Source organism: Artibeus jamaicensis, unplaced genomic scaffold (genome assembly GCF_021234435.1).
Source record: "Artibeus jamaicensis isolate MK-2021 breed Jamaican fruit bat unplaced genomic scaffold, CSHL_Jam_final contig_936, whole genome shotgun sequence".
NCBI lineage: Eukaryota > Metazoa > Chordata > Mammalia > Chiroptera > Phyllostomidae > Artibeus > Artibeus jamaicensis.
Window position 1 is genome coordinate 644242 of NW_026522017.1, and position 20184 is coordinate 664425.

Consider the following 20184-nt stretch of genomic DNA (forward strand, 5'->3'; position numbering starts at 1 on the left):
TGCATTCATTGTATGTGCCCTAACCAGGGATTGAACCTACAGCCTTGGCATGTTGGGATTACGTTCTAACCAATTGAACTACCCAGCCAGGATCTTCATTAAATCTTTATAAGTGTTAAAATAATGTTTTCTGGTTATTTTCATCACTTGTGGTTTCAGACTCTTCAAGACTAATATAATTCATTTCTCAGAATGATATAGAATAATTCAGTAATGCCTTATTAACAGGATGTTAAAAATACCCCACTTACACAAATTCCACTAATATTAGCAACAGAGAACACAGCTCAAAAACATCTAAGCAGCCAGTAATGTGATCAGGTCAATGCACCAAAAACTGAGCATGTCTCCAGAAAAGTGCTCCAGGCCCAAGATGCTTGATGATGTGCTCCCCAACAAATAGCCAATTAGAATTGGAAAATTGGATTGGGGGATGTTGCAGGAAAATAGGTTTGGTAGAACCAATAAAATTAAACTAGCACATAGGAACAACTAACTAGGAGAGAGGACAGAGACAGACTACAGCAAGCAGATGAAGTAGTTTAAAATGCATTTAATGTAGGGGCAAAACCTCTTTGCATTTCCTGAGGGAATCATTTTCTATTAATTGGTCATCATACGGATGATCCTGTGCCACCATGATAATTTAAATCAAACTCATTATTCTCAATTTCAGAAGGCAGTGTAATGCATAACATAAGCCATCCAACAAACATGTTTAAAAATTATGGCACTAAATGGAATAATTTTTATTTCTCCAGGAAATTAACTTGTGTGGAAGAGTTCATTTGCTGAAGATGCCAGGCAAATGAGGCATTTTTATATTGTATTATAGTACCAGAAGGAGGATACATATCGTTTGCTGGCAAAATAGTTTCAGCAAATGATAAATTTTTGCTTCCCAAAGCTCGTAATTATGTTTGTGGCAAGAAAGGAATATTTAATGCTCTGGAAAATGACACTTTTTTGGAGATGCTCAAAAAGTTCCAAATACCAGCAATGAAGTAATTATGAAGCAAAAATTTAATCATAGAAAAGAATAGTATTATGGCATATGTTTTCATTCTGAATATATCAAATGTTCATTTAATATATTTATTTGACAATATATCAAATCTAATTACATGGTGACTACATTTTCTAAACCTTTTCAGGTGTCTGTCCCGCCCTTATTCATCATCCATCCATTTAGTCTGAGACATCACCACACTACCAACTGAGGAGAAAGACCTCTGCACTTCTCTTGACAAAACTAAAAATTCTTGTACAAACGTATCCTTTTGCCTGCCCATTGGAAGCATGTTCGATCACTGCTTTGTGTGACCTGGTAATGTTCATTAGATAAATGAATTAACTAAAACTTTGAACACACACGCACACAGATATATATTGTGTGTATCATAACACAATGTACATCTGAATATCTCTATATGCTCCAAGTTTAAATTACATAGAGTGAAAGTGTGACACATAACATGGTTTGCATAGGAGGGGCCCCTGGTCCTACGTAAAACACTGTCTTTGGAGTGTGATAAAGTATGACATTTATCATGGGAAAAACTGTGATATTCTGCTGCGGTAAAGACTCACATACCAGAAATGAAACTTGTGAGTACCACGAAGGAGGCAGCAAGACTTAGTAAAAAGAGCATGGGCTTTGGAGACAGACATATTCAGTTTGAGTCTATATTTAGCCACTTACTACACAACCAGTGGCAGGTTACTTACACTGAGCCTTGTTCCTCACCTGAAACTGTAAGATGGGGAAAATTAATTGAGGATTGTTTTGAGAATTGAATGAGATAAAGTGAAAACATTAAGCATAGTAACTGGCACATATCAGGCATATAATAAATATTAGTTACCTTCCACTTTCCCAAAGACAGATTTCATTCCAAGTCAATTTTACCTTCACTTGCAAACTTGCTGATGCAACTCTCCTTTCTAAATCTTCCACCTGCTGAAGGAGACTCAAATCCGTTTCCATTGCTTGTTCTTCTACTGACCAGCTCTCCACAATATCTCGAGTTACCTGGTTTTCTTCATTTTCATTTAACTCAATAATAGCAACTACATTTGAAAAAAAAAATTTTAAATCCTCTTTATCCCTTAATGGTTTCTTCCAGAACATGAATAAAATTCCAGAGATAACATGTAGATGTAACTTAATACACAAATGTTACGTGTGCATATGCATGCAGCTTACTTTTTAAAAAAGATTTTATTTATTAATTTTTAGAGAGGGGAACAAAGGGAGAAAGAGATGGCGAAAAACATCAGTGTGTGGTTGCTTCTCACACTCCTCCTACTGGGGACCTGGCCCGCAACCCAGGCATGTGCCCTGACTGGGAGTCTAACCAGCGGCACTTTGATTCATAGGCCGGCATTCAATCCACTGAGCCACACAAGCTAGGGCTACAGCTTACTCTTAAAAATAGAAATATTTTTTTTCAGAAACAAAACAATATGTCTGCAAGTTGTAAAAAAATGTAGGAAAGTAATACCAATTTAATAAATGTAAATAGTGACTGCTGAGCAAAATAGAAGAAATGAACAAAATAGAATACATTAAGAGTCAAGACATACAAAAATATGTCTTAAAAGAATTAATTCTCCTAACTAAGCAAAACAGCAGAAATCTCTTTTAGGTACATACCATCCTTATTCTTAATGCAGGCTTGAGTAATATAATCCAAGTGTTTCTGAATTTGTTTTTGTAACGCCTTTTCCCTTATTCCTCTGAGATGCAGCACTTTCAGCAAAGCCTTTAGGTCCTCTGGGTCAATAATTCTCCACCAACCAAACTGCATTTCTAATTTAAGATAAATATGTAGATCTTTCACAAATATTTTAAAGATGAGTCAATGGCACAATGCAAATAAAAAGATTTATAACTATATATAAGTCCATTAAAGAAAGATTTGGTTATAATATAGAAATCTGTAACAATGAAATAAAGCCAATGTACCTACCATCTCCATGTACCTACCTTCTGGAATAGGTTTTGGACTAGGAAAATCTACTGGTTTTGCCACTTCAACAGCTGTAGGTTGAGCTGAAGAGACTTTTTCATTTTGTGGTACTGGAGATTCACTTTTACTTGAAGCAACATTGGGAATCAAGAATGAATTACCGTTTCCTTCAGATAATCCCAACCCTGCTCCCAGACTAGGTAAAGGTGAGGTAAATGGCATATTGGAAGTAAGCATGCCAGTGGGCCACCCACACAATTGAAGTCCCATCATAGATACTCCACTTTTCATCTACAAAAAAAAAAAAAGAATTTAAAAGTAGGATAATGTACGACTTTTGAAAAATGTTTAAAATCTGAATTTTTTTAATTCTGAAAAAATATTCTTTCACTTATTGCAATTACAGAACTAAATACAACGATGTTGAATTCCATGTTTTTATGTGCTCCACAAAATAATTTCCTTTCAGATAAACTATAGTGATAAGTTAAGAAGTAATTTTAAAAGCCTGTCTTAGACTAAAAATCTGCAGTTCTGACGAAGCTTGGTGATACCAAATCTGACTCTCCTCAGTTTTCAAACTGTAGCAAGGATAATATTACAAATATTCAACTGATTGCCCTTGAGTAAAAACCTTCATGAGGTCAAAGATCAAATAAAGCAACATGAAAATGAGCTACATTTAGCAGTACTAACCTGAAGAGGTGATAAAGCAAATGGATTTAGGCCAACAGGATTCTGGGCAGAGGATGATCCAAGAATAGGAGCTGGCGCAGGTGAAGGTGACTTAGATGGTGGCTGAGACGGAGGAGTCACTAAAGAAGCAGTTGATATATCAGCATGGGTAAGTGAAGTGTCGTCACAAGGGGTTCTCGGCAAAAGGCTAAACCACTGTCTGTTCTTTTCAGTCAGTGCTTTTAACAACTGATCGCTGGGAAGAGGGCTGTAGAACTTCCCTGGACCACCTGAACCGGTACTGAACAAATTATTGGAGTCTGTCTTTTCCATGCTGCTTTGTGTTGCTGTTGACGGGATGCTGCCCACTGAGGGTTTCCCACTATTTTGGTAAGACAGTGTGCAACCATTTCCACTACTATTTGGTTTTGAGGTCATTACATCTGACTCAGGAGGCATCTTAGCTACTTCTAAAAGCTTGCTCAATTTTGAAAAAGAGCCAGGTTTCTGAAGAAATAGATTTGTGTTGTCTTTTTCTTTAGGCTCTTCTTTTTGTTCACAGTGATCTGGATTGGGACAATTTAAGGTGTCCTCAGAAATCTCAAGTCTTTCTTCTTTGATCTGCATGCTTTCTGCCTTTTTTAGTTTTTCTCTTTCCTTTGCAATTTCTTCTAATCCTAGGAAAATTGGAAGGTATGAAGATCAATGATTACGGATCAAACAATACTATAATTATATTTTAGTACTATTTATCAAGTTACATGCATAAAGATTTTAACAAACTTTTCTAGATATTTAATACTTTCCATTTTTTCCTTTTTTATAGACTAAATTTGTTGATCACTGGAAAATTATTGTAATTTTATAATTAACCATTAAAGATCTTAAAATATAAAAAATATGAAAAGCCTTAATACATAGCAAACTACTATCAACATTTTTGTATAAATCCTTCCAGCATTTCTCTGTGCACATAGCTACATACTTAAACCTACACATTTAATAAAGGCAATCCTATTATACACACACCGCTCTAATCCATATGTCTTACTGAACAATATTCTGTAAAGATCCTGATGTGTCAATTAATATATAATTACACCATAAATGCTAATGGCTATATGTGAGTATCCGATAGAATATAATTGAAATAATCAATTTTCTATGGATGTCTGCTAATAGGTCCCAGTTATTTATTAATATAAGCAATGCTTTAAATCATATCTGTATCTTTGGACTTTTAATTTTTCCTGATTTGCTTCCTTAGAATAAATTTGTAGGAAAAAACTTACCTAAGATATGTACTTTTCAGAGTTCTTGAAATACACTCCTAAGCTGCCCTCTAGAAAGTCTAGATCAACACACGTTCATACCAGAACCATGCACACACGGGCATCTGTTCACCTAAACCCTCAGTGAATCAGAACACTACGGACATTTTCTGTTTTTGCCAATATCTGGGAGGTGAAAATCTAAATTGTATTTTTTTCTGATCACTAGTAAGGCTGAATATCCTTTTACAGTTTTATTGGTATTTCTCCTTTATAAACTTCTGCTTCATATTTTTGACCAATGCTTTAAAAATAATTTATATGAACACTCTTAAAAATACAGATCCACTACTTTATTCAATTTGAAAAGTAATATACATTCAAGGTAAAATATTCGTAGTGAGAGGCATAAATTAAACCCGTCTGCCCTACTCCCTCAGTCCCTATTTGTAATCTTTAGAGGTAGCCATAGTTCATCAATCATGTCCATATATCCTTCCAGAAAGCGTATATGCATATATGTCACTATCACTTTACACTCGTAGCAAAATGGTACTGCTTTTTACTTTTTGCATCTTAGAATAAAATCCAAACTCCTGAGCAAGACCTGCAACCCTGTATGATGTAGTTCCTGAAAACCTCTACAACCTCTGACCATTTCTAACCTAGCTCTTCCTTTCTCCCATTTTTCAGCTTCGCCGCATGTTGTTCTTCTCCCTCCTGGAGCCAGTCCACCTGCCGTTCTTTCCTGCCTAGGATACTGCTTTGCTGACTGGCTCCTTATCCTTCATGTTTCAAATGGTCATTTCCTCACAGAGGTGTTCTCTCAAAATCTAATAAAAAATTGGGTACTCCTCCCATGCATCTTAGAAGTTCATTCTGTATATTTCCTTCCCAGAAGTTATCATTATACTCATAACCAGTTTATTTTTGATTCTATTCCACACCCATGTACTGAAATTTAAATCAAAAGACACCACTTAAAGGCAGAGCAACGTTTGTCTATACCGCTTATTGGATCCCAAATGCTTAAGACGATGGTGCTGTAAAATAGAGGCTCAATAAATATTTCTTGAATTATAAAAGGATGAATTTAATATTTTTCTTATGTACCTTAGATGACTTTCCATGACAAAACATGTAACTGCACTTTCTTTTCCTCAATTGGCTACATAATATTCTACTATATGAATATATAATAATTTTTTACCCAGTCCTCTATTAATGTTTGAAACAGCTCTCACGTGCTTCTCTTGAAAATAGTTTTTACCACACATTAAAATCTTATACTTCAGACTTATGCTTCTGGCCAAAATGGAGTAACAAAGACTAGACTTACCCTCTTGCATGAAACAACCAAAAAATAAACAAAAGATATAAAACAACATTTTGCAAGAAATTAGACATCAGGTAAGAAAGACAGAAAACTAATGCAGTAAGTCCTGTAACTGTCCTAGCTTAATGCCTTGGAATAGTTTCCAAGTTTAGGGAGGAGGAGTCCAGGAGAAGCCTCGCAGAGTCCCTGAGCAAGGAGATGAACCCGAGAGTCCCTGGGAGACAGAGGTGGCCGAATGCTCCAGGACAGGGAAGAGTCCTGGAGAGAAGAGATCCAGAGAAATCAGAGGGGCCCCTCAGGTGTCCAGCAGAACAGTGACTGGTGCATATGTGTGAGGTACCTGCCTGAGATCAGGGGGGAAAAACACCTGAAAGGATCAGAGGTGACAGTGTCAGGTGTTCACACAGGCTGGGAATAGCACTTGTTCCTTCAACCTCAAGATTCACAGGCATTAGGGAGAGAACTCGGAAGAGTCTGTTTCAGTAGTTAGGGGGTAATTAGCCTACACCAAACAGTGTTCTGGTCCTGCCTAACAAATTTAAAAAGCAAGACCTGAAAGGATCAAACTTTTCCCCAAGTAACTTAACTGTGTTTCAGTTAAATAAAGCTCAAAAATGTTTATAGGAATTCAGAAATACACGGTACCTAACAAGGTAAAATCCACCTTGTTAGGGATCCAACCAAATTTCAAAGGCATGCAAAGATTCAGGAAAAACTGCCACATAAAAAAAAAAAAAAAACAACTGCTCCCAAACTGACAAAAGAGTAGAATTAGCAAAGACGCTAAATTTGAAAAAATAATGGCTGAAATTTTTCCAAATTTGATGAAAACTATAAACTACAGATCTAAAAAAGCTCAAGAAACTCCAAGCAAAAGAAATATAACTACACCAACACATGTAATTAAATTGCTCAAAATCAATGATAGAAAAAAAATCTTACAAGCAGCTAGAAAAAACATGCCATACCTGATATGATCTTTATGCACTTCTGCACATTTGCCCCGAAAAGACCACCCTACTTCAGTACCTCCTATTAGACAAATGTGAAAAGAATCACAAATATCCTCCTCTTATGCCTGTGCTCATAAGTTTACTTAACTTTCTACAAGTTACTAGCTAGTATGGAACTACTATTATTAGGCTGGGTTAATTCTGAGAAGCAGTACTCGAACACCACTGTCATATATTCAAAAGTAAACCAATCAATTAGTCAACCAATTTTCACAGGTTTGAGGCCAGTACATGACTTTCCATTTGCATCCAACAAAGTAGACTGAGATGGTGATATATTTTAATAGCTTATTTGTGGTTGTCTTTACCTTTTAGATTCAAATTGCTTCATTATAAATAGCTAAACCTCCAATTAAAATGAAATTATTTTTAAAAATTCAAAGAAATATATAGGATGTTTAGTATGAAGTGTTATTTAACAGATACATGAAAAAAATGAAATTAGACCACTTTCTTACATCACATACAAGAATAAAAAAATGGATTAAGTACTTATAATGTAAGACTTAAAACCATAAAACTCCTAGAAGAGAACCTAGGCAGTAAAATCTCTTCATAATATTTTTTTCTGATATATAATCTTAGGCAAGAGAAACAAACAAAAAAATAAACAAATAGGACCACATCAAACTAAAAAGTTTTTGCATAGCAAAGGAAACCATCAACAAAATTAAGAGACAACTCACTGAATGGGAGAACATATTCACCAATGATACATCTGATAAGGGGTTAATGTCCAAAATTTATCAATATTACTTGGCCACAAAAAGAATGAAATATTACCATTTGGAACAGCATGCACAATTCTAGAGGGTATTATGCTAAGAGAAATAAGTCAGAAAAAGACAAATACTGTATGATTTTACTTGTATGTGAAATCTAAAGAACACTATAAATGAAGAAACAAAACAGAAAAAGACTGACAGATAGAGGAACAGACCGACGGTTGCCAGAATGGAGGGGGGCTAGGAGTCCGGGTGAAAAAGGTGAAGGGATGGAGAGGTACAGATTTGTAGTTACAAAATAGTCACCGGAATATAAAATGCATCATAGAAAATAACACTGTCAATAACACTGTAATAACTATGTATAGTGCCAGATGGGGACTGAATGTGAGAAGGACCAGCCTGTGAAGCACATGGGTGTCTAGCCACTATGCTGTACACCTGAGTCTAATACAAAATAACACTGACTGTAAACTGCCATTTAAAAAATAAACTCTTTAATATTAGTTTTCTATTTATTTCACACAATCTCCTGTTCTTTCCAGCTCTTGCTTTTTTGACATGTGTTAATAAGTATTTTCTGAACATTTTTATTTATTGATTTTTAAGGGGGGGAGTGGAAGAGAGGACAGGGAAGGAGGGGGAGGGGAGGGAGAGACAGACAGATAGACAAACACTAATTTGTTGTTCCACTTATTTATGCATCCGCTGGTTGATTCTTGTATGTACCCTGACCAGGGATCAAGCCATCAACCCTGGAGTATCGGTTCGAAGCTCTGACCAATTCCCCTACCCAGCCAGGGCCTTGATGAGTAGTAATAAACATCTTTGAAGCAGACTAAGGAAGACGAGCAAGAGACGCAACAGGGAGTGCTGTTCGGTGATTAATTTCTCTGGTAGTAACTATAGCTACATAATAACAAAGAAAATACCATCATCCCCCAATTAAAACAAATCCTAAAAGTAGCAAGTTTGCTATTAGAAAGAGACTATGTCTTCATGAATCTTATCAGAATCAATTTGAACCCTTTCGGTTCACCTAACAGTTATCACTGGACCCTAGGGGTCCATCATTCTCATGTCAAGAGAAAAGTTTTCCTATGGCTCTTCTTAGTTGGGTTGAAGCAGGCTAAAACTTTCTAATAAATTTTACTAAACTCTAAGTGAAACAAATAAAGAATGCAAGGAATGTAAAAACACTGGCATTTAGAATACAGGTGTCTCTTTAAGGGCTTCCTCCTCGGACACAAAGGTGTAACCTTGGGTGTACTTCCACAGCTCCTTAAGTGTATTTGTCAGTGGTGCTCCAACAACCTGGTTCCTAAGAGACATCTTGCTGTTACTGTGGAGAAGACTGAAGTCAAGCAGATTAATACCAGTTGTCTATCTAGAATTGTTTCTTCCCAGTGTGACCAATGCATTTTTAGAAAGATGACTGATACCATAACACCTTCACCCTTTAGGTAAGATTCCCCCATATCCATAACAGGAATCATGTTTTATTCTTATAGACCTAAGGCTGTAAGAATAAAATGGTTACTAAGGCTGTAGCCATGCCCTAACGCCAAATAGAACAGCATCTTTCACAGCACAGTATATACATACAATTAACTTGTTTCATTTTCCTTCTAGTACTTAGTTAATCAACTACAAACTAACATACCCCAAAAGGTTAAAAAAAGACAGTGAATTTAAGGGGGAAATTCTTTTGTTTAGCTGAGTGACCACGGGGGCTTTCTTCTTTCAACCTTCCCGAGGGCCAGTGGGAGAACAGCGGGGCCTTCAGCAGCTACTGCCAACGCTGCTCTCAGGGTCCTCAGTAGGCTTTGACTTCTGGGATGCACACCCGCAGGCACTGTTTCAAGACCTGAAGATCTTTTAAGGGCTTTCTACCCTCTCTCACACTAACCCATAAACACAGTGCAAGGAGGGATATGCTCTGGTCATATATCCAAGTCCTGTGGAACCACTGTGGGAGCTGGGGGATCCGTGAACTGTTACTTCTCTGCTTATAAACTGCCTTCACTGGCAGACTTTGCTGCTATTAGCACTGTGTATTATCAGTGGTCTTTGTGGCCATGCATCTTATACAACAGTTGGTGTCCAACAGAGTCCTGATGTCACAGGTTTCCAGAAGGGGAGCACCGAAAGGTGGATGGATTTCTCCTTGGGATCAGTGGTAATTCACTGGGAGTTAGGATGATCTCAGTAGCATGCCCAAGGGTGGCAGATGCCTTAAAATGGTACACTAAAGAGGGTGGCTGGAGATTTTCATGAGTCCTAAGGGGGAGGGTGAACTAGAACAGGTGGTGGCAGCCCTTTTGGAAGGGAAAGTGGAGAAAACATCCCTCTGTTATATGAGGCACATGTGGGGAAACTGGCCCCTGTGGATGTGAAGCCGGCAGCTATTGTGAGCATGCTCTGTAGGAGCCTGGTGGGCACATCAGGCGGAAATCCAGCAGAATCAAGACTAAGTTAGGCTTCCAACGGGTCCATGACCAAAAGCACTCGGAAAGACCCTTAGAGGCTGGGTTCGCTTGTTTGTACAAGGAAGGGACAACAGTGGGAGTAAATATAGCGGAGTCAAGGGAGCCACATTCCCTGATTACAGAATGTGCAGTCTGGGCTGACTAATAATGCTAGGACCAGCAATGCTACCCTATTTCCAAACCGATGCTCGGAAACCCTGGTAAAACATATCCCCATTGAAGTGATTTTCCTGAGCAGTAACTTCTCGGGTTATTTGAATGTGAACTGGACTAGACCACACAGGATGCAGCTGCTCTGAGACTGGCTATGCTAGCGCGGTTATAAGAAAACTGAGGCCTTGAGACCTGACAGCATGCCCCTGGTGCACTGAATACTGGATGACTAAACCAGATCAGGTCCACCTAAGTGGACAAGGGCTTTGATTTGCACTGTTAGAAATGAAATCGCTCTTTTAGGTCAGATAAGCCCCGTATCGGGGGAGGAGAGTGAAAGGGAGAGCCTAATAAGTGCCACAGGTTTTTGCACAAAATATGTGAGAAAGGAACAAAGAAAGGAGAAGATACGATAGGTTTTTTTGTTTTGTTTTGTTTTGTTTTGCAGAGGCTACCTCACACCAAAAAACTGAAGGAATGGTAAGAGAAAAGTCGATGGGTTATGTAATCTTAGAATGTGGGAATGTGGGAAAGAAGCCTGTAAGATTAGTGCTTGGTTCATAGGCTTGAAAAGTTGTTAGGAGAAAGGGAGTCACCGGATCAGGTGGAGGAGGTCTCTGGGGAGGAATCTCCTTCAGAGATTAGAGCTACAGAATCTCAGCTCCACAGCCTTCTGTAAGATCTCACTGCCTCCAGATCTTAGGAAATGACTAGAAGAATAGAACCGAGGGAAGTATCCTACATCATCTTGACTATTTTGGGTAGTTCAAGGGTAGGAATACTCACAGTCATCAGCTCCATCATGTGAGTTTAATTTGCCTCCTGAAGACAGGTTTCTCTGGCCCCTGATCAGAAGGATGAGGGCTGAGCTCGGTCCTGGCCCCACTCCAGGAGATGGTGCTAACCATGCTCCTCAGTTCATTATGCAAGAAAGAAGGGCCTCAAACATTTATGAGCTTGCCAGAAATGAGGGACCAAGAATCTACTGTTTCAGAATGCAAACAAGTTCCTTTACTGTGGTTGAGATTTGGTGCTATCTATGGCGGAAACACCAGTATCACAGTCACTGCAGAGGCTTTTGGACCTTTTGCGTGAACTCTAGTTAGTTGTTTCTTCATCAAATTGTATAGCTGGCATGGGAAAATACTGGGGTAATTAAATTCTACACAAGCATGTCCACCTATCATCTAGACATATTTATTGTGACCTCTACTGGCAGCTTCTATAACTGTTGACCATGTATGTTGCCAAAACCCAGCCGTACTTTTAAGCCTGCCAAGGTCATGCAACAGTGTTGCATAGCTGGAGGAGAAAGAGATTGCACTTCTTAAACAAGAACAAATTCAGGAAAGGGTACTGAATGACACCATTTCACTTCAGTGAAGTTCTTCGGCATCCTGGAATTAAAGAGGAGAAATGAAAAATATATGGTATGCCAGGCCCCCTCAGTATTCCTCTCCTTCTTTGGTACCCATCATGATTTCAACAGGTGGCTGGGAGGTTCCTGTTGTTCATATTACTGATGAATGCATAGATACAAATGTCCACATTCTCCAGCTTTCCAGATGATACTTGCAAGCTACACCTACAGGAGGAGTGATTTTAATTCTCTCTTTACTTCGGACACCTCTAAATTTTTGTTGCAGCCTCACTCTATAAGCAGGCCTTGAATGCCAGGTTACATACAGATTTATTATATCAACTTACAGGTGATAGGGAGTTATTCAAGGTTTTAGAGTAGAGACATAACAGAAAGAGGGGACTGTATATAAAGAGGTCAAGGACAGCTGAAATAATGCAGGTATGTAATGATAAAGAACTGATTTCAGTAGTGCTGCAAACAGACTGACTACCGACATTTTGAGGGAAAAGCTGATGTTCTACATATGTCCTAGATAACTTCAAGTTTGCATGCCCAGGTGGCTGACAATGATGGGGCCCTTAACCAAACTGAAGAATATTTCATTAGTTCGGGGTACGGCTCAGGTTTGTTCTGTTTTGTAGCTTTTCAGGTGATTCTTATTATAGCTAAGGTAAAGCCACATGCCTGGACATTGCTTTACTTGTTCTTAAGTGTTACCAAGGCTCTTCACCTTCAACGACTCACAACTTTGTCACTTTAAATTAGATTTCTACACTGAAACTTTAATTTCATTTCAAACAAACTTCCTCTCTTGATTCCTCTGATTAAAGTACAGCAGAGGGAAATAATATTACAATAATGATGCACAGTGTCAGGTAGATAGATACCAGATTTATTGGGGTCATCATTTCCTAAGTTATATAAATGTCTAATCACTATGTTGTACACCTGAAACTAATATAATATTGTGTGCCAGCTGTAATTAAAAAGTAAAGAATATTAAAAAGGAAAAAAGTATCACAATTTTTCCACTGAGAATTAATTCATCAAATTTGCTCTGATTCCATTTTTCTTACATCATATTCAATAATTTCTTACAGTAATTCTACCTTCAAGATAGAAGGTAGAAGGTCTCTCTGTTTGTGCCTGAGTTCAGCGCCTCCATACTTCTTATCTAGGTTACTGAAATGGTCACACCACTGAGTTCTCCACCCCCTTTTCCCCCAATCCAATCTCTACTTTGCTTCCGGGTATTTTCATGTCATTTTCCTGCCTAAATTAGTCTCTGCCTTTAAGAGTTCAGTCTACTGGTGGAGATGACCTTGTATACCAAAAAACTATGACATTTCCCTGTTCTGAGCCCTTTAGACCCTTTGACGACTCTGACCTTACTCTCCAATTTGCTAAGTCCTGGCATTGTGTAGGGTTGCCTCTAGAGCCACCCCTGGATTGGAAAGCAACTCTATAGGATGAAGGTATATCTAGAAAGGCTAGGAGTTCCCCCAAATACATCACCCAAAACACTGCTATTTTTGTTAGATAGTGGGGTTCTCTGTAAGATTTTTCACTTAAACAATTTATTTAAACTAATCCCCCCCCCAAAAAGGTACATTTTACCCATTTCCCCTGACTTCCTCCATCGATACCACCAATCTGTTCTCTGTACCTACAACTTTGCTTGTTTTGTTTGGAGGTGGGGAGAATGTTATGTCTGTTTTTTAACAAAAAAAAAGATTCCACAAAAAAGACAGATCATTTGGTATTTGTCTAAAATTCCATTTAATATAATGCCCTTAAGGGCCATTACACAGTGTTGCAAATGGCAAGATTTCATTCTTTCTTATGGCTGAGTAGTATTCCATTGTGTGTGTGCGTGTACACACACACACACACACACACACATATTACTTTATCCATTCATTCATCTGTCTGTTCATCCATTGATGAATGGATTAAGTTGTTTCCATATCTTGGCTATTACAAATAATGTTACAATGAACATGAAGATGCAAATATCTTTTCAAATTAGTGTTTTGAATTTCTTGAGATAAATTTGCAAAAGTGAAATTGCTGGGTCTTAAAGTAGTTCCATTTTTAATTTTGGGGGGAAGAACCTCCATCCTGTTTTCCACAGTGGCTGCACCAATTTATATTATCAACCGTGCACTAGGGTTCCTTTTTCGCTGCATCTCTACCAACACTTGGTATTCCTTGTCTTTTTGGTAGTAGCCATTGTGACAAGTGTGAGATACTTCACTGTGGTTCTGATTTGCATTTCTCTGATGATTAATGATGCAAAGCATCTTTTCATGTATCTGTTGACCATCTGTATGACTTGTCTGGAAAAATGTCTACTCAGATCTGCATGTTTTGTAAATGAATTAATTTTTGCTGTTGAGTTATGAGTTCTTTATATATTCTGGATATTAGTCCCTTATCAGATATATGATTTGCAAATATTTTCTCCCATTTAGTTGGGTGCCTTTTCATTTTTTTGATGATCTCCTTTGCTGTACATTTATTTACTATTTTAATTGATTATTTTTATTACTTATTTATCATTTTATCTTTCTATACTTGAAAATACTTTAAAATATTTTAGATAAACAATTAAAAGAAGAAAGTATGGCACCATTTTGGTAAATCAACATGCTGACCCACTTACATCAATTAAAAAAAAAAATTAAATGTAACCGAAGCTTCCATGTGCTATCCCTGATTACATCAGCAACTCCTGCCTAGGAAGGCAGAGCCTGACTCTCACACACTCTAGTACATGATTTCATACTTTTCATATAAATTGAATTCACAGGAAATATATTATTGTGCAAAACAATAACAACACTGTCTACTATATGCCGATGCTTACGTGCCACCCAGTGTTTTAAGTACTTTACATGCATTATTTCATTAACTACTGCCATTGCCCATGTAAAATTTTAATTTTTAAAAAGGGTGGTTCCTTTGCTAAAAATAAAGAGCTTAAAAATAACTGCTTTGCATAAATTCTGTCTGATTAATCAACCCCCTCTCCCCTCCAATGGATCCGTAAACTTCCGCATGGCATGGATTGTGTTTTCTGTGTCTGTGAACCTCTGCGCTACCCAGAAGTGCCTGCCTGGCGCATCGTGGGTATTCAAAAAATGTGTTACAGAAATGTTTGCCTCCTGGTACCAGCATGGGCAATAGTTACATGTTGACACTCATAAGTACTCATAGAACACTTTTGGCCATCTCAGAATTTAAATATTTGGAAATGCCCCATCACAGAGTTCTGAAAAATTCAACTTAAGATTTTTTATTGAGCACATAACTGCTCTATATACTGTACTAGTTAATGCAACAGAAAAGAAGCCAGCAAAAGAATAGTTAAAAGGACAGAATATCAAGAAATGTTTGGTAACTGAAAACTCAGAAAAGGAAGTTTAATGGAAAAGGAAGTGATCGCAAACTTCAAACATGAATAAGAGCTTGAGATGAATGAGGATGATTAAAGGAGCCTCAGATTTGAGCAGGTTACCTCCAGAGAGACTGTCGGGGTGGATGCTTATTGCCAAGGTTAAAGAATAAAGCACATGTTAGATAATTTGACAAATGGAACAGAAACTATAAAGGATAATACTGGTGAAGATCTTTGTCCACTAAGTAAGAAAAAGAATAGTGTATGTTTGATGTTGGAAAAAGCAGCAAAAGAAACACCATGGGCAGAGAAGGAATATTTGTGAATAAAAGGGGCATTATGAGTTCAAAAGAAATATGAGTCAAAGTGTTATCACATTTATCCATAAAGCAAATTGGATTCTGGAAGCACAAAATATACTGAAGGAGTAACGAGTTTTCAAAAATATGACTTCTTATATTTTTTGTAATAGATTTAACATTTCCTACCTTCACCACTCTCCATGCCTTCTACAAAAATCCCCCCACACTGGGGAAGAATCCAGTACCGGCGTCTGTAACGATCCTGGCCAAACATCATCGAACGTAAAGAGTGAGAAGCATCAAAGAGCTTCCTTCTGTACTGACACTGTTGCTGTTAAAAAATGATGCATATAGTTAACCTACGGGTGTTAAGTGCTTTGAAATTTAACAAATAAGTAACTTTACCCTTATTATGCCTTTAGCGTGGATAAATTTCACTACTGGAAAAAGAGAGCAAATGAACTAAATATTAAATGTCTGATTTCAATTTCGGTAACATTTACATAGATTGAAATTATTTTAAGGGTAATTGGAATATTTTTGATGCCATGAAATTAAAAAGACAAGTTTTATTTTATCAGGTATCTTATAGTGTCATGTCCTATACTTGATAAGAAACAATGTGATCAAGTATTGAGATAAATTTGTGATAAAGTTAACATTGATATAATATATAGGTATCTCATATTAACCTCATAATGCTTTTAAAAACTCATTTTTTAACAAGAAGTTCATTGAAACTTCACTAATGCCACCGGAATTCAAGTTTTATTGAGAAATACATAAATACAGTTTATAAATTCAATTCAAATAAAATTCAAATAACCATGTGAAATAAAACATAAGATGCTGAAACTACTACCATAAAATTTGAGTGAATTTTAAAAGTAAATATTTCTAAGAAATAAAACCATACATTTGTAGATTTTTTTAAAAATTTAAATGAGGAGCTGAAGACTATAGGTCCTGATTAAGTTTAGTGCTCTGTCTTAAGAAGCAGGCTTTTAACTCTGGCATTAAAGTTGCAAGGTTTAACTGAGAATGTTTCTAGAACTCCTCATTTTAATTACTTATAAAAAGCTTGTTAGCAGCCAATCAATCTCATACAGGCCAATTTTTTAAATACTGCAAAAAAAAAGATAGAAACTATAATCTGAAAGTGCTTACTTTACTCAGTTTTTCAATCTGCTTTTCTAGCTCTTCAACACTTGCTGCTTGGTCGCCTTCATCCTATTCAAAACAAAATACAGTATCATGTACCCATTTTTAAGATTTATTTGTTCAATCAATCAGCAAATATGTAATTAAAGCCTCCTACATGCAAAGCACTAAAACAGGCCCTATGGAAATGAACAGGAGTCAGTTATTGCTTTCTATGAACTAATAACCTCTAGGGGAACTCACAAAACATTATACTAAAAGGTGAAAACCGCTCAACATTAGGAAGCTGTAAGGTCTTCCCTCAGAGAGGTGATTAAGAATCAGAGTTCAGGGGAGGGTAAGATGACTTCTACAGCAACATGTATACCAAGAGAGGCTATGTGGGAAAGGCTATGTTTTAATTAGCTACTGAATAATGCTTAGGAATGGATTAATCAGAGAAAAGAGGGCAGGGCATACCAGAAAAAGTGTCTGTGTCTTGACACAAAAGGTAAGAAGAGGTAATCTGGGAGATAAGATGAAGATGAGTTTAGCAGTAAACCATTTAGTGCTGTGAATGCTTTGTACTGGTCCTTTGAGGGAGATTGAACATCAAAACTAGGTTCACAAAGATAAATATGGTAATAGTTCTAACATGGCCTGCAGCAGGGAAAGGCCTAGAATTGTCAAATCTAGTTAGTAGACTGCTGCAGTGATTAAATAGGAAGACAGGCTGTGGGCCTTATTAGGGAAAACGAAATAAAGAAAACCAAATAAGTATGAGATATTACAAAGTTAAAACTGTTAAGTCCTTGCAACTCATGGATATGAAGCAGAGAGGGGTGAGGGAGATAAAAAAAAAAGGAGTAAATTATGATGTTAAGGGTTTAAATTTGGAAGACTGCAAAATATTGGTACCATAAGCTGAAAAAGTCATTTTTAGAGCAAAGAAGGTTAAGTTGTATTTTGAATACTATACCTAGAACTAATTTAATAAATGGAAAGTTTACATCTGATTAAATGAAATTTTTCCTTGAGGCAATGAATATAGGAAAACTAACCCTAAATTATGTTTCGGAGGAAAAGCATAAAGGAATAAAAGGTAGATGTGCTTCTTTGGATTTCAGCCACACCATGGTACATAAGCCAACTACTTTACTCTTCTAAGACTTCCCTTAACTGTAAATTGGTGATAACACTGCCTGTAACATGGGTTTTTGTGAGAACTAAACAAGAACAGACCTGAAATCAAGCAGCAGAGCTCCTGACACATATTGTGTAAATATCCTTTCTCAAACTGTACTTCAATGAGAAGCTGAAGGTACATCTTAGGTTTAGGTTTAAAAAAATAAGAACTTATTTTTGATGTTCTCCTTCTATTATAAGCCTTTTTCAAAAGCTAACACCTAATCATGAGCAGATATTTCCAGATCAGTATGATTATCTCCCTCATAAAAGTGAAAGGAAAACCTCAAAAGTATTACTATTATGTATCCCTTAACCACTCCTCATTCTAATTTAGGGGACAAGGTTACCAAGGCACTTCGGCATGTTATTTGTGCTAACAGGAACATGATTTCTACCGGGGATTAAAAGAAACCTTAAAAGACAACAGCCTCAGGGACCTTTGAGTCTTGAATCTCAAATAGATATTTTTATATCTATATGATTCTCAAGTGATAAATGTTTAATAATTTTCTCTTGTGAAATACAATTCACTCTACTAATATCTGAAAGAAGACATCAAAGTTGCTAGGAATCAGCCAATTTAACTAATTGCCATTTCTAAGATTCTTCCTATGATGCAAAAGAAGCGAAATGTCTACTTAAGTTTACCACAGAATTGATTCTAGCCATGGTTCTCTCCACAGTTTCCCAAACAAAAGAGAAGGCCATTATATGCTCCTATATGTTGGAATTTACATGGCTACTTTCGAGGTTAACATTCACATAAGTTTCAACACAAATCTAACTGTAAGGGAAACAGTTCATATGTTGAAGGAATAGGAGTAAAAGAAGAGGGAATCATCACGAGACAAAGGCTATGACTTGGTCAAAAGGGACACATGACTCTCGCTGAAAGGTTACCTGCTATTAGTTTTTTAAGGAGTTTAACACTCTACCTATACTTTAATCAAGAAGCCAAACCTAGTTTTGAAGGAATAATGTGCCTATCTTATCAATCAAGTTCATTAAATAATTGAAATTTTATTAGAAAATTGGTAAGTGGCTACCAATTCTTCATCACAAAGACTACCGTATTTTTGGACTAAAAGACGCACCTCTTTCCTCCAAATTTCAGAGGAAAATGGGGGTGCATCTTATAGTCTAAATGCAGCTTTACATTTACATTGGTGAAATATTATGATACTTATATTATTAAATATTTTACCACATTTTTACTTCAAAATTTTTTTCCTATTTTCCTCTAAAACCTAGGTGAGTCTTATGGTCTGAAAACACAAAACTCTCAATTCATTTAAAGGAAATGCTAATTTGGCCTTTCAGATACCAAAATATTTATTATTTTAAAAAGTTTTCTCTTTTAAATGTATATATATTTAGCATTTCCTTATATATTTATAAGGGATAAATATAATGCATATTTTATATATGTTATATATAACATATATTATAAATATATATTATAATATATAAAGAACATATAATATATAAATGTATATAACAAGACACACATTTGCTAGGATATTCATCAATTAAGTCCTACAATATAATTAACTCTATAATTCAACACTCATTAAAAAAACAAAACACTATATTAAATGACACATCTGGTCTAAAAAACTTTAATAATTTTTAAATAATTAATGAGAATTTAGTCTTTATTTTCCTTAAAAAATGTATGGTTTGTTAATTCATGTGAAAAGAGGAAGCCAGATGAAAAATTTCTGTAAACAAATTCTAATTTAGTGGGACAACTACCCAGTGAAATACACTGAAATTTAATGACATGATGTCAATTTATGAGTCAACAGTTTAAAACAATTTGTAATACCAAGTGCTGAAGAGGGATGCCAATTCTGTGAAAAGCTTATTAACACTGATCAGAAAAGTTTAATTCCTGCTATGGTAACAGCTCCACTTGCCAAATAAAGCAGATTGGTTATAAATGGTGTCTTTTGTTTGGGTAATCACAATTTTAATAACCAAATTACATACCCTTCACATTCTTTGCAACGGAATAAAAGTATATGATCAAGTGGTTTCAAAAGTACAACATTATGCTCTGGCCAGTGTGACCCAGTTAATCAGAGCGTTCTCCCATAGCCTGAAAGGTCTCAGGTTCGATTCGTGGCCAGGGAACATAACTGGGTTGCAGTTTCC

General features: G+C 36.5%; 1 protein-coding gene across 22 annotated transcripts in view; it reads right to left on the reverse strand.

The window, feature by feature from the left end:
* Positions 1-20184, reverse strand: part of BAZ2B (bromodomain adjacent to zinc finger domain 2B) — a 372986-nt gene that overhangs the window by 19467 nt on the left and 333335 nt on the right. For all 22 annotated transcript variants that reach the window (XM_053655131.1, XM_053655133.1, XM_053655132.1 and 19 more), the window contains 6 exons: positions 16867-16929; positions 15886-16030; positions 3669-4324; positions 2990-3263; positions 2657-2812; positions 1910-2070 (listed from right to left, as the gene is read on the reverse strand). In XM_053655131.1, coding sequence (XP_053511106.1) covers positions 1910-2070; positions 2657-2812; positions 2990-3263; positions 3669-4324; positions 15886-16030; positions 16867-16929 — 1455 coding nt within the window. The remainder of the gene's footprint in view (positions 1-1909; positions 2071-2656; positions 2813-2989; positions 3264-3668; positions 4325-15885; positions 16031-16866; positions 16930-20184) is intronic.